At 49.8% G+C, this 14,746-nt stretch overlaps 1 protein-coding gene and 1 long non-coding RNA gene across 3 annotated transcripts in view; both read left to right on the top strand.

Annotated features, from left to right (window-relative positions):
- Positions 1-14,746, top strand: part of LOC309537044 — a 101,729-nt gene that overhangs the window by 31,143 nt on the left and 55,840 nt on the right. The gene's annotated exons all lie outside the window — the stretch shown is intronic.
- Positions 1-14,746, top strand: part of PLEKHG2 (pleckstrin homology and RhoGEF domain containing G2) — an 83,099-nt gene that overhangs the window by 12,513 nt on the left and 55,840 nt on the right. The window contains exons 2-3 of one of the 2 annotated variants that reach the window (XM_082230940.1): positions 11,720-11,793; positions 12,513-12,937. In XM_082230940.1, coding sequence (XP_082087066.1) covers positions 11,745-11,793; positions 12,513-12,937 — 474 coding nt within the window. In that variant the 5' untranslated portion in view covers positions 11,720-11,744. Of the gene's footprint in view, positions 1-11,719; positions 11,794-12,509; positions 12,938-14,746 lie in introns of both variants that reach the window. The other variant, XM_082230939.1, reaches the window with a different exon arrangement.

Raw genomic sequence — 14,746 nt, 5'->3', positions numbered from 1 at the left:
TCATTCAAAGGTTCTTTAATTCCTCCTCACTTTCTGCCATCAAGGTTGTGTCATCTGCATATCTGAGGTTGTTGATATTTCTTCCGGCAGTCTTAATTCCGGCTTGGGATTCATCCAGTCCAGACTTTCGCATGAAAGGAGCCATCAATAGCCATCTCCTCCTCCGTGAATTTGACCAATCCCCTTTCTAAACCACCCAGGTTGGTAGCCACCACTTTCTCCTGTGGCATGGAGTTCCACAGTTTATGCGCTGCATGAAGAAGCTCTTTGTTTTATCTGCCCTGGGTCTTCCAACATTCAGCTTCGTGGGTGTCTGAAAGTTCCAGCATTGTGAGAAAAGGAGAAGAACATTTCTCTACCCACTCACTCTACTTCAGGCATAATTTTATGAACTTCTGCCATGTCATCTCTTGCTTGCCTTCCCCCAACCCCCCCCCCCCGAAAAGTCCCAAATGCTGCGACCTTTCTTATGGGGGAATTGCTTCATTCCTTTTCTAGGCCTTTCCCAACTTTGCAATCTCCTTTTCCAGGTGAGCTGACCAGAACTGTACACAGTACAGTGGTACCTCGGTTCTAAAAACGCCTTGGTTCTCAAAAGCTGAAAACCTGGAAGTGAGTTCCGGTTTTCAAACATTTTTTGGAAACCGAACATCCGATGTGGCTGTTGGCAATTGTTTCCGGGGCACCTGCACCAATCAGAAGCTGCGCCTTGGTTTTCGAACATTTCGGAAGTCAAGCGGGCTTCTGGAATGGATTAAGTTTGGTGCTTTTGTTTTTGCTATTTGTTTTGCATTTTTGTTTTTGAGGCTTTTTCGGTTAATTTGTTTTTGTGATTGTATGGAACCCAGTTCAGTTACTGATTGATTGTGTGACTGCAGAAATGGATAAAACCCCCAATCCAAACAATGACTATGGTAAGGAAAAATAATAATTTTTATTTTTATCATCTACAATACTGTCTTGTTTATTTTATAGCACAGTACATTGGTTATTGCTTTCGTATTATGGATCAATGGTCTCGTGAGATAGTAGAATTCATGTGAAATTGCTGTTTTAGGGGTTGTTTTTAAGAGTCTGGGACGCATTAATCCACTTTGCATCACTTCCTATGGGAAAGCGTGCCTCGGTTTTGGAACGAATGGACTTGCGCAACAGATTAAGTTTGAGAACCGAGGTACCACCGTACTTCCAAGGTGGCTGCGCCGCAGATTTGTATAATGGCATTATGATCCCGGCAGTTTTATTTCCAGTTTCTTTCCTAATGATCCTCCTGCTTTTCACCCTTTAGCTTGGGAGTGAGTAGCCCCTAAGAAGGAAGCCGGGGGGTGGGTGGGTGGGTTGTAGAGAGAGCCTACAGCTTTGGGTGTTGATCTGCTCCCCTCCGGTGGAGATGAATGGGGGGAAATGAAAACCCATTTGTGGATCAAAGGACTCGCTTCTTTCTCTCCGGCCTGGCTCCTGGCAGCCTGTCACCAGCTGGCAGCCCTGCCAGACTTCCTTGCCAAGTTCCTCTAGGCCCGTCTCGCCCGGAGGCAGCGGAAGGGAGAAGGTGGTTGTCAAACTTCTCTTACCAAGCCCACACCCAGGCTGACAGCTTCATCGCTACCTCTGCAGCCGCAGGCCCAGGGGCTACTGAACGCGGCAGCGTGGCCCCCGAGTGTCTCTGTGTGGCCCCCGGACTCCCCCTAGGCAGCAGAATTCTCCCAGGCAAAACCCTCATGCACCTTCTTCCACGCTCTTCTTGAACGATGGCAATGCCTTCTGGATGGAGAGATGTGTGAGAGTGTTTTTGCAGAAACCTCTGGCTTGAGTGTGGCTGGGATGGAAGGCAAGAGTATTGTTAGCCCAGAAATGGAAGCAAGAAGAAATTCCGACGAAAGAGGAATGGCCGACAAAATTAATGGACTACGCAGAATTGGACAAAATGACAGGAAGGATTCGAAACCTGCGGGACCAGAGATTCACAGAAGATTGGAAGAAATATACGAATTATTTGAAGAGCAACTGTAATCAACAAATTACACTAGGAGGACTGTAATAAGTTTTGTAAGGAGAAATATATGAAGCATTGCAAAGTAGAGAAAGAATAGAGATATTAGTTATGAGATTTAAATGTAATAGTGAAAGTAAGAAATGTATATTAAATGAATAGATTGGAAAATTTTCAGATGTGATTGATGGAAGTCAAAAAATTGTATAAGATATAAAAGTGTGTTTAATTATTGTTGGAAATGATAAGTTAAAAAACTAATAAAAAATTATACACACACACACACACACACAAAAAAAGAGTGTGTGTGGCTGGGATGTAAGGCAAGGTAAAGGTAAAGGACCCCTGGAGGGTTAAGTCTAGTCAAAGGCGACTCTGGGGTTGCGGCGCTCATCTCGCTTTCAGGCCGAGGGAGCCAGTGTTTGTCCACAGACAGCTTTCCGGGCCATGTGGCCAGCAGGACTAAACCGCTTCTGGCGCAACAGGACACTGTGACGGAAACCAGAGCAGTGCATGGAAACACAGTTTACATTCCCGCCGCAGCAGTACCTATTTATCTACTTGCACTGGTGTGCTTTCGAACTTCTAGGTTGGCAGGAGCAGGGACCGAGCAACAGGAGCTCACCCTGTCGTGGGGATTCGAACCGCCGACCTTACGATCGGCAAGCCCAAGAGGCTCAGTGGTTTAGACCACAGCGCCACCCGCGTCCCTGTGGCTGGGATGTAGCTTCTTCTTGTTGGCATTCATCTGTGTCAGGAGATAACGTAGCAGCGCACTTTTGGGGCTGAGGTCAAGCTGTTGGGACGGTTGCAGCTGCTGCTGTGGCTGTAGAGACTGATAGGGGAGAGACATGTTTCATTGCACCCGGGGCAGACGAAGGCTGCAGGTGCACCATGGTGTTTCTTCTCTCTGTGCTCCTTCCAGTAGTCATTCCTCCTCTGGTCAGAAAGTGTGAATTAGGTAGGTTTACCTTGAATGCAAACGGAATCAAACTCCTCCCCCCTACTCCCGAGGAGACTTCCCGCTACTCTGCTCTCTCTGTGCTGTTGCAAACGTTGCGGGTACTTTCAAGCATAGCTCATAGAACTGTTTTGTCTCCTGCACAAATCTTGTTTTGAATTGGTGAATACTGCAGTCATTTTTTTTTAAAGCCCTGAACAACTTGGCACCATTTTACCTGTGAGATCGCTTTGATCGGTGGAATTGGCACCATTACTAGTGCCACATAATCGTGGCATTTGTCTGTCTTGGAAGACAGTGGAGGAGTGCATCTTTGGGGGGGTGAGGTCAAGCTGTTGGGACAGTTATAGCTGTGACCGATATGGGAGAGACATGTTTTGTTGCAGCCGGGGCAGATGAAGGCGACCAGTTGTCCTGCTGCTAATGCACCACGGCATTTCTTCTCTCTGCCCTCCTCCCAGCGGTCATTCCTTCTCTGGTCACTGCTGTGGTTGCACAACCTGTCCGTCCGTCTCCAGGCACAGCGGTCGTCTGCAAGGGATTCCCACACTGATATCGGCAGCCTTCATGTTACGTTTGCAGACATTTTTCTAGCGCAGAGTTCTGCCAGTGGTGTCTGAAGCCAGCTCCCCGCAGAGCACCTCCTTGGGGATCCTGACATCTTCCGTTCTGCAGACATGACCAAGCCAGCGTAGACGTCGCTGAGACAGGAGTGTGCACAGGCTGGGAACTTTGTCTTAGGAGAGCACATCTTGGTTTGGAACAATGTCCTGCCCTGTGATCCCAAGACAGCCAAGAGAATAGAGCAAAACCCCAACGAGGAAAGATTGCAGCATTCGGGACTGTTTGTTGTTGTTTCGTCTTGTCCGCCTCTTCGTGACCCCCTGGACCAGAGCACGCCAGGCCCTCCTGTCTTCTACTGCCTCCCACAGTTGGGTCAAACTCATGCTGGTAGCTTCGAGAACACTGTCCCACCATCTCGTCCTCTGTCATCCCCTTCTCCTTGTGCCCTCCATCTTCCCCAACATCAGGGTCTTTTCCAGGGAGCCTTCTCTTCTCCTGAGGTGGCCAAAGTCTTGGAGCCTCAGCTTCAGGATCTGTCCTTCCCGTGAGCACTCAGGGCTGATTTCCTTCAGAATGGAGAGGTTTGATCTTCTTGCAGTCCATGGGACTCTCAAAAGTCTCCTCCAGCACCAGAATTCAAAAGCATCCATTCTTCGACGATCAGCCTTCTTTATGGTCCAGCTCTCACTTCCATACATCACTACTGGGAAAACCAGAGCTTGAACTATACGGACCTTGGTTGGCAAGGTGATGTCTCGGGACTTTTTAGTTCAGGAAAAAGGTGAATTAGAGACAACACGGTACAAGTTTATATATAAAAAAGGGGGTGATAGAGAGGGGTTTTTCTTCCTCTCACGTAACACTGGAACGTGTGAACATCGAACAAAGCTGAATGTTGGAAGATTCAGGGTGGATAAAAGCAAGCAGGTGTTCCTAGTTAAACTATGGAACTCCTTGCCACCGGAGACAGCGATGGCTTTAGGAGAGGAGTGCACAAATTCATGGAGAGGGCTATTTTTTGTATTAAAAAAAATATTTAGTTTTACAAATTCATGCACATAGATAACGTTGTTACAAATATAATAATTTTGCACAAGATTCTTCCGAATCCCAAGACTTTCTTCCTCTCCTTCGTGGTTTCTTTAAATAACTTTTTTTTTAACTGCATGTTGTAAGTCCATCTAATTTACCATCCTCAATTATATCCAAAGTCTATGTATCGTTGCAGGAGTTACTTAAAGCCTGCCAAAGAGTTCATGTGTTTGCAGTAGTCTTTCAAATACAGTACAGTGGTACCTCGGGTTAAGAACTTAATTCGTTCCGGAGGTCCGTTCTTAACCTGTTACTGTTCTTAACCTGAAGCACCACTTTAGCTAATGGGGCCTCCCGCTGCTGCCGCAGATGAGATCTGTTCTCATCCTGAAGCAAAGTTCTTAGCCCGAGGTACTATTTCTGGGTTAGTGGAGTCTGTAACCTGAAGCATCTGTAACCTGAAGTGTCTGTAACCTGAGGTAAAGGTAAAGGGACCCCTGACCATTAGGTCCAGTCGCGGATGACTCTGGGGTTGCGGCGCTCATCTCACTTTACTGGCCGAGGGAGCCGGTGTACAGCTTCCGAGTCATGTGGCCAGCATGATTAAGCCGCTTCTGGCGAAACCAGAGCAGTGCACAGAAACGCCGTTTACCTTCCCACCAGAGTGGTACCTATTTATCTACTTGCACTTTGACGTGCTTTCGAACTGCTAGGTTGGCAGGAGCAGGGACAGAGCAACAGGAGCTCACCCCGTCACCGGGATTCAAACCGCCGACCTTCTGATCGGCAAGCCCTAGGCTCTGTGGTTTAACCCACGGCGCCACCCGCATCCCAAGGTACCACTGTATATATTTGTCCCGTTCTTTGTTGAAGTTTTGATCCTCCTGGTTTCTGATTTTCCCGGGTAATCATGCCATTTCTGTGTAATCCAGTAATTTCATCTGCCAGTCGTACCTAGTATGTATCATGTTGTCTTTCCAGCTCTGGGTAAAACCGGAGAAGTATCTCCCGCTTGGACTACTGCAATGCGCTCTACGTGGGGCTACCTTTGAAGGTGACCCGGAAACTGCAATTAATCCAGAATGTGGCAGCTAGACTGGTGACTGGAAGCAGCCACCGAGACCACATAACACCGGTCTTGAAAGACCTACATTGGCTCCCAGTACGTTTCTGAGCACAATTCAAAGTGTTGGTGCTGACCTTTAAAGCCCTAAACGGCCTCAAAAGCCCAGTATCCCTGAAGGAGCGTCTCCACCCTCATCGTTCTGCCCAGACACTGAGGTCCAGCGCTGAGGGCCTTCTGGCGGTTCCTTCATTGTGAGAAGTGAGGTTACAGGGAACCAGGCAGAGGGCCTTCTCGGTGGTGGCACCCACCCTGTGGAACACCCTCCCTTCAGATGTGAAGGAAATAAGCAGCTGTCTTCTCTTTAAAAGACATCTGAAGGCAGCCCTGTTTAGGGAAGTTTTCAATATTTAATGCTGTATTGTTTTTAACACTTGATTGGGAGCCGCCCAGAGTGGCTGGGGAAACTCAGCTAGATGGGCGGGGTATAAATAATAGTAAATAATAATAATAATAATAATAATAATAATAATTTATTATTTATACCCCGCCCATCTGGCTGAGTTTCCCCAGCCACTCTGGGCGGCTCCCAATCAAGTGTTATAAACAGTACAGCGTTACATATTAAAAACTTCCCTGAACAGGGCTGCCTTAAGATGTCTTCTGAATGTCAGGTAATTATTTATCTCTTTGACATCTGATGGGTGGGCGTTCCACAGGGCGGGCGCCACCACCAAGAAGGCCCTCTGCCTGGTTCCCTGTAGCCTCACTTCTCGCAATGAGGGAACCACCAGAAGGCCCTCGGCGCTGGATGTCAGTGTCTGGGCTGAACGATGGGGGTGGAGACGCTCCTTCAGGTATACAGGACTGAAGCTGTTTAGGGCTTTAAAGGTCAGCACCAACACTTTGAATTGTGCTCGGAAACGTACTGGGAGCCAATGCAGATCTCTCAGAACTGGTGTTATGTGGTCCCGGCGGCCACTCCCAGTCCCCAGTCTAGCTGCCGCATTCTGGATTAATTGCAGTTTCCGGGTCACCTTCAAAGGTAGCCCCACGTAGAGCGCATTGCAGTAGTCCAAGCGTGAGATAACTAGAGCATGCACCACTCTGGCGAGACAGTTCGCGGGCAGGGAGGGTCTCATCCTGCGTACCAGATGGAGCTGGTAGACAGCTGCCCTGGACACAGAGTTAACCTGCGCCTCCATGGACAGCTGTGAGTCCAGAATGACTCCCAGGCTGCGCGCCTGGTCCTTCAGGGGCACAGTTACCCCATTCAAGACCAGGGAATCCCCCACACCAACCCGCTCCCTGTCCCCCAAGAACTGTACTTCTGTTTTGCCAGGATTCAACCTCAATGGCTATGGTCGGAGGCAGAGATGCTTTTGAATCCCGGGTTGCTGGAAACAGAGAGTTTCCCACAGGCCTCTGTTTGGCCACCGTGAAACGGAGGATGCTAGACTCAATGAGCCTTTGGCCTCATCCAGGAGGCTGCCTTGAGCTTCTGAAGTCTTGGCAGACAGAGTGGAGAGAGAGGTTTGCGATGTGATGTGCGTGGCGTCCTTGCATCCTTCTCCTCCTCCATCCGGTCCTCTCCTTTCCATCTCTGCTCCCAGGCTCCATGTTTTGCCCCCTTGCCCTTCCCCACACAGCGTGGTGAAATGTTCTCATGTGGTCCTGGGGACAGGGAGGGCGAGGAGTGGGGAGGAGGGCGATGTCGGAGGCCTCCGCTTTTTCCTCTCTGACCTGCCGCCTCTCTTGAATGAATTCATTGTTTCCCAGACGGAGCGACCTTTTGCTCTCGCCCTCTCCAGGATGGAGTGACGCATCCCCCTTCAGTTTACCCAACCCTCTACGGGTTTTTACAAGACTTCCAGGGGACAGGGCTGGAACAAAGACTGTTGTGTGGGGAGGGCGAGCGAGGCGGTCCAAGGAGAGCTGCCGGTTTAGCCAAGAACCACCAGTCACAGAGAGAGAGATTTTTCTGCCTCCACCACCCACAGACCTCATAGGAACTTAGGAAAATAGGAAACTGCATTATACAGCCAGACCCAAAATTTCGACGCCTCTCGCACTGGTTTAACCCCTTTCCGTTTTAACAATACAAATTCTGCAAACTCCCTTCCTATCTCTTCAAAATCGTTTCCCCTACATATTCCCCGTCTTACCTTAATGGCACATTTTAATTTCTTGCTCTATCCCAAACCTCTTTGTACCGTTCTTCCATTTTATATCCCGCCAGCTCCCTTCCACTTCCTTAGCTAAACGACGACGACAAACCTCTGGTTACGTGAAACGTACTCAGTAAACACACGAGACAAAACCGGCTGTACTTTTGAATAAATAAGGTATAATGTCCATTGTATCAAATTGTAGATTTCAACGGAAGTCTCATAAAGTTCAACGAAAAAAACAGGAGACCCAGTGGATCAGTTCGTTCTCTAGCTCAGCCTTCCTCAACCTGTGGGTCCCCAGATGTTGTTGGACTACAACTCCCATCACCCCTAGCTAGCAAGGCCAGAGCTCAGGATGATGGGAGTTGTAGTCCAACAACATCTGGGGACCCGCAGGTGGAGAACCACTGATCTAGTCAGTTCATGCATAAGGTCCATACATATATAAGTGTCTATTCCACCTGTCTGTTCATAGAGTCCAACAATCCACACGAAAAGTTGTTACAGTTCCACAGAGTCTAAGACAAGGATTTCCGGAATATTAGCTTTGTTTTGCCATCCTAGGCTTCATCAGTAGAACAGGCTCATATGTAATATTACAGGATTGTGGACCTTATAGCATAGTAGTGGTTGCTGTCAATAAATTTGTGAGCAAGTCCTTTATAGCCTGCGAACCTTCCACCCCATCGTAAATTGATAATAGTGCTACCTCTAGACTTTAACCCCGTGGTTTCTGTTATCTCCTTAAACACCCTTTGCCAAAAAAATTTGTACGTATTTACACCCCCACCACATGTGAACATAGTTCCCCGTTTCCTGGCTGTCCCCTCCAACATAACACCGAATATCCCTTGTTTATTTGATTTAATCTGATGTGTTAAATACCATCTCCAGGCAGGGGTCTTTTGCAGCCCCCTCTGAAGATGCCCTCAGAGATTCGAATCAGGGACCTTCTCCATGCAAGCCAGGTTCTTGGCCCCTGACCTATACAGTCCTTTCCCATTGCAGGTTGAGGCTAAAGTACGGATTTGGTTCTGAAAAGGTTCAGGGTGCGCAGTAGGGCTGGGCAATAATCTGCTTTTCGACTTCGTGATATATCAGCAGCTAAGGTAAAGGACCCCTGGACGGTTAAGTCCAGTCAAAGGCGACTCTGGGGTTGTGGCGCTCATCTCGCTTTCAGGCCGAGGGAGCTGGCATTTGTCCGCGGACAGTTTTCCGGGTCATGTGGCCAGCAGGACTAAACCGCTTCTGGTGCATGGAGGACTGTGATGAGTGCCAGAGCACATGGAAACGCTGTTTACCTTCCTGCCGGAGTGGTACCTATTTATCTACTTGCACTCTGACGTGCTATTGAACTGCTAGGTTAGCAGGAGCAGGGACCGAGAAATGGGAGCTCATCCCATCGCGGGGATTCGAACTGCCGACCTTCTGATTGGCAAGCCCAAGAGGTTCAGTGGTTTAGGCCACAGTGCCACAGCAGCTAAACATTGTGCTATACATATAGATCACAATGTTTGAAATAAGCATCGTGCTATATGGATAAATGACAGTGTCTAAAATAAGGATGGGGAGACATGGGCTGGCTTCACGGTTTTCCTCACATTGTGATTCTTTGCACAGCACACACATACACATCATTTTTAATTTTTTTGCAATATATTGCCAGGTCACAAATAATGAAACCATTATCATGATACGAGCTTCATATCGATTTTAGATATTATATCACCCAGCCCTGGGACGCGGGTGGCGCTGTGGGTTAAACCACAGAGCCTAGGACTTGCTGATCAGAAGGTCAGCAGTTCGAATCCCCGCGATGGGGTGAGCTCCCGTTGCTCGGTCCCTGCTCCTGCCCACCTAGCAGTTCGAACGCACGTCGAAGTGCAAGTAGATAAATAGGTACCACTCCGGCGAGAAGGTAAACAGCGTTTCCATGCGCTCTGGCACTCATCACAGTCCTCCATGCACCAGAAGCGGTTTAGTCCTGCTGGCGACATAACCCAGAAAGCTGTCTGCGGACAAATGCCAGCTCCCTCGGCCTGAAAGCGAAGTGAGTGCCGCAACCCCATTGTCACCTTTGACTGGACTTAACCGTCCAAGGGGTCCTTTACCTTTGCTGCTGATATATCACGAAGTTGAAAACCAGGTTATCACCCAGCCCTACAAGTGCACGTAGATAAATAGGTACCACTCCGGCGGGAAGGTAAACGGCGTTTCCATGAGCTGCTCTGGTTCACCAGAGCGGCTTAGTCATGCTGGCCACATGACCCGGAAGCTGTACGCCGGCTCCCTCGGCCAATAAAGCGAGATGAGCGCCGCAACCCCAGAGTCGGTCACGACTGGACCTAATGGGCAGGGGTCCCTTTACCTTTACCTTATCACCCAGCCCTAGTATGCGGCATCCCTAGAAATATACAGTACAGGAAATGTGTTGGCTGAGAATGGCATTCTGGGGAGCGAAGATGGTAAACGGCCTGCCCTTTTTAAAATTGTGATGAAGGAGAAAGCAAGTTCGAAGGCTAAAAATGTAAGATCAGAACGACGCAAAAAACTCCCACTCCATGCCGTTCCCTGTGAAAGATTGCACACCATTTAAAAGTGCAAAGAGGCAAAGGGAAAGTCTGAAGTCTTTGCAGCTTTATGGTGACCACAGATTCTGGTTTCCTCGCCTTGCCTCTTCCATCTACCATAATTTACTTTTTACTATCGGATGGAATGTACAGCTTCGTATTTTGGCTTTTTATTGCTCACGGATAACCCTGTCCCCGGTGCACCAGTATTCTGTACCATTATATGGTTGGTGGGTCTGTATTCCTGGCTCTCAGCACCCTCTTTCCTGGCTTCCTGCACCAATGGGCCCCTGCCCCTTAGCACGGTGGCTGCCTGAGGCCATTTGCAGATTTTTGCCGTCCTGTTGCCACCCGGGTGCCTCTGTGATCCTTCTGGGTTCCTTCGTTGCCACTGACACCAATAACGAAGGACAGTGGTGGGCGGTTTCAGCAAACAGAATCCGATGTCACCTTCAGTGTGGATGCTCTCCGCATCCACCAGGACTCCGGTTTCGTTAGGACTTTCCTGGGAGCCAATGCGCCATTTCCTGGGTCACGTTGTTGGGGCTCAGTTTCGACGTTTGGGTTCCTCTGCAAAACCTCGGTGTGAAATTGGCTCAGAGTTTAAGTCTGGGGCTATCGCGGACGACCTTCAATATTTCAATAAATTGTAGTTATTGTTGTTATCTATAGCCCTAGGTTCTTAGGTGTATTTGGTCACTGCGAGAGCAGGATAGTAGTAGTAGTAGTAGTAGTAGTAGTAGTAGTAATTTATACCCTGCCCGTCTGGCTGGCTTCCAACACAATATTAAAATACAGTAATGCCTCAAACATTAAAAGCTTCCCTAAACAGGGCTGCCTTCAGATGTCGTCTAAAAGTCTGGTATTTGTTGTTCTCTTTGACATCTGGTGGGAGGGCGTTTCACAGGACGGGTGCCACCACCGAGAAGGCCCTCTGCCTGGTTCCCTGTAACCTCACTTCTTGCAGGGAGGGAACCGCCAGAAGGCCTTCAGAGCTGGACCTCAGCATCCCGGCTGGATGATGGGGTGGAGACGCTCCTTCAGGTATACTGGGCCTTTGAGGCCGTTTAGGACTTTCAAGGTCAGCACTACACTTTGAGTTGTGCTCGGAAATGTCCTGGGAGCCAATGTTGGGCTCGGTGGGCCTTTGGCCGATCCAGCACCCAGGACCTTCTTACGTCCTAATGGAACTTCCAGTTCCAGGGGCAGTCTATCATTTCCAGGTTCACAGATGTATTTCTCCATTGCGAGAACTGGGTGCTGAACGAGACGATCTGCTGGGCTTTTGCGGTGCATCAAACTGCTGGTGCAGGACCTTCAGTGAGCTGCCCCTGAACCCTTTCTAACAGTTTCCTTCCTTCCCCGCAGGACGGGCGCCGGAGACCACATCACCATGCCCGAGGGAGCCCGCAGGGGCAGCAGCAAGAGAGGCGGCAAGGCAGGTGCGTACGCAAACCCCAGCAGAGATTGCGAAGCCCCAAAGCACCCTGCCTATGGGGCCTCTGGGCCGAGGGGAGCTGCTTCCGTCCCAAACTTTTCCCGGTTGGCAAAATCTGCCTTATTGGAGATCTGTGTCTCTGAACAAGCCCGGCCCGGCGTGGGTTCCCCTTCCAGATCCTGAGACTTTTGAAAAATAAATCCCAACCAAAGTCCGCTCGTCGGTTTTTGAGCCTGTGCGTCTCTCTCTCTCTCTCTCTCCCTAGCCGCACGCTTTTTGCAAGCGGCGAACGCTTTAGATGCAAGACTGTGGTACTTGGGGGGGGCGGGAGGGAGGAAGCGGAGGAGAATAAGTGTGCGGCCCTTTGCACAACTGCCTCTCCTCCCGGCATCCTTCGCGAGGCAAACCACAGCTTCAAAAGGTGAGAGAGAGAGAGAGAGAGAAGAGAAAGCCACAAAAGGATGTTGAAGAGAGCGAGGAGGTTTTCTATTTTTTGAAAAGCCGGGGAGGCAGAAGGTGAATGCAGAAGACTTGTGGTGAGGTGGGGGGCTAGGAAAAAAGACCGAACTCCTGTTGAACTGCTCCTTTGCACGTGGGGCTGGCCAGAGATGGGTCAGGGCGGACGTCCTTTATGGTAGGGGGCCGAGTTTGCAACTTTTTATTTATTTCCAACCCCGGCTTCTTTCTCTCTTTTCCATTTCCTCCTGGCCCCCCGGCTAGCAGCACCCCGGCCCTCGTCCGTCTCCTCGCTGAGCGGTCTCGGCTCCAGCATGGCTTCCGACCCCATCTTGGGCAGCTGCACCTCGGTCAACACTGTGTGCTCGGACAGCGACCGCCCGGTCAGCCTCAGCTCCTCGGCGTCGTCCGCCTCGCTGCCGGACAGCCAGAGTGCCTTCGGCAGCAGCGGGGGGCTGGGGGGCTGCCCCCCGACTTACCCCCAGCACCAGAACGGCAGCGACATCAGCCTGGACCTCACGCCGGTGGCCTTACTGGACAGGCCGGGGGAAGCCCAGGCTGGTCCCGGTTGGTCTCCGAGTCCGGCCAGGGCCAGAGAGCGCCGGATGAAGCTGTCTCACCTGGACCGGGTGGTGATGGAGATCGTGGAGACGGAGCAGTCTTACGTCCGGGACCTCAGGAGCATTGTGGAGGTAAGGACAGAAGGAAGGAAGGAAGAGCAGACAGGGCTGAGCGCCTGCCCTCCCCTTGCATTTTGACCCTGCCTTCCCCTCCCAGGGGCTTGTTGGCAACAGCCCTGCAAGGTAGGGTGGCAACGTGAAACAGGGCCTTTTCGGTGGCGGCTCCCCGTTTGCAGACTGCTCTCCCTAGGGAAGCTCCCTTGACACCTTCATTATCTATCCTTAGGCGCCAGGCAGAAAATGTTCCTCTTCAACCAGGCCTTGGGCTGTTAAGCAATCCATGGTTGTTGTTGTTTTTAAACTAGGGGGGTATTGTTTTGTTTGTTATTGTGTTATGTATTTTTGTGTTTCTGTGCTGTGTTCCTCAGATGAAGGGTGGTGTGTCAATTTAGGGAACGAAATTAGATAAGGTAGCTTAGGCTGAAAGATGGTCAGGCTTGTCTTCACGGCTGAGCACTTTTCAACCCAGCCTAGAACGCTCCATAGCGTGTTGATGGAATATTGCGTACGGTTCTGGTCGCCTTTCCTCAAAAAGGAGTTGGAAAAGGTTCTGCCAAACTGATCGAGGGGATGCAGTGAGGAAAGGTTGGGGTTTTTTAGTTTAGAGAAAAGGTGAGGAAGAGGCGGTGTGACAGAAGCATGTGAAGAAAATGGAGAGAGATTTGGGCTTCCCCTCCTTTCTCATAACACTAGAAGCTGAATGCTGGAAGATTCAGGACAGGCAATAGAAAGTCCTTCTTCATGCAGTGCAGAGTTAAACTATGGAACTCATTGCCACAAGAGGCAGTGATGGTTGCCAACCTGGATGGCTTTAAAAGGGGAATGGACGGATTTATGGAGGGGAAGGTGATCAGTGGCTAGATCAGGCAAGATCCTGCTTGCAAGTTTTCCACAATGGGCATCCGGTCGGCCTCTGCGAGAACAGAATGCTGGACTAATAATAATAATAATAATAAATAGTTTTATTTATACCCCGCCCTCCCCAGCCAAGGGCTCAGGGCGGCTAACACCAAATATAAAAACAATTGATTGAAATACAACTTAAAAAACAAGATTAAAATACAACATTAAAATGCAGCCTCATTTCAGTGGAAACTCAAATCAAAAACTTTTTTGGGGATGAAAACGTCAAATCTTCACCAAGGCCAACTATCCAGACTGGTCCTACATGGGCCAGAAAAAAGCCAGGGAAGTCCCCAAACAGGAGTTCCATCACAGAAGGAGAAAGGAAAAAGGAAAGAGGGGGAGGAGATCAAGTTGATTCCAAGCCGAAGGCCAGGCGGAACAACTCTGTCTTACAAGCCCTGCGGAAAGAAATCATATCCCGCAGGGCCCTGGTCTCAGGAGACAGAGCCTTCCACCAGGCCGGGGCCATCACGGAGAAGGCCCTGGCTCTGCGTGAGGCTAATCTGACTTCCTTAGCGCCCGGGACCTCGAGGGTGTTGCTATTTATGGACCTTAAGGTCCTCCGCTGGGGCATACCGGGAGATGATCCCCTTTGGCCTGATCCGGCAAACCTCTTCCTATGTTCTTAACAACAAAGTGAGGGAACAGAGTATTATGTCGCACCATGCAAAAAGCAAACAAGCAATAGTAAATAATAAAATTGTTGTCGCTCTCACTGCGAGAAGTGAAGTTACAGGCAGCCAGGCAGAGGGCCTTCTCGGTGGTGGCGCCCTCCCTGCGGAACGCCCTCCCTTCAGAAGTCAAAGAGATAAACAACTACCTGACATTTAGAAGACATCTGAAGGCAGCCCTGTTTAGGGAAGCTTTTAATATGGGCAGGTGTGGAGGACTATATGAGTTTCAGAAGACGTCTGA

Source organism: Podarcis vaucheri, assembly GCF_965113315.1.
Source record: "Podarcis vaucheri genome assembly, chromosome: 7".
NCBI lineage: Eukaryota > Metazoa > Chordata > Lepidosauria > Squamata > Lacertidae > Podarcis > Podarcis vaucheri.
Note: the sequence above shows the minus strand (reverse complement) of the source record. Positions and strands in the feature narration are given on the sequence as shown.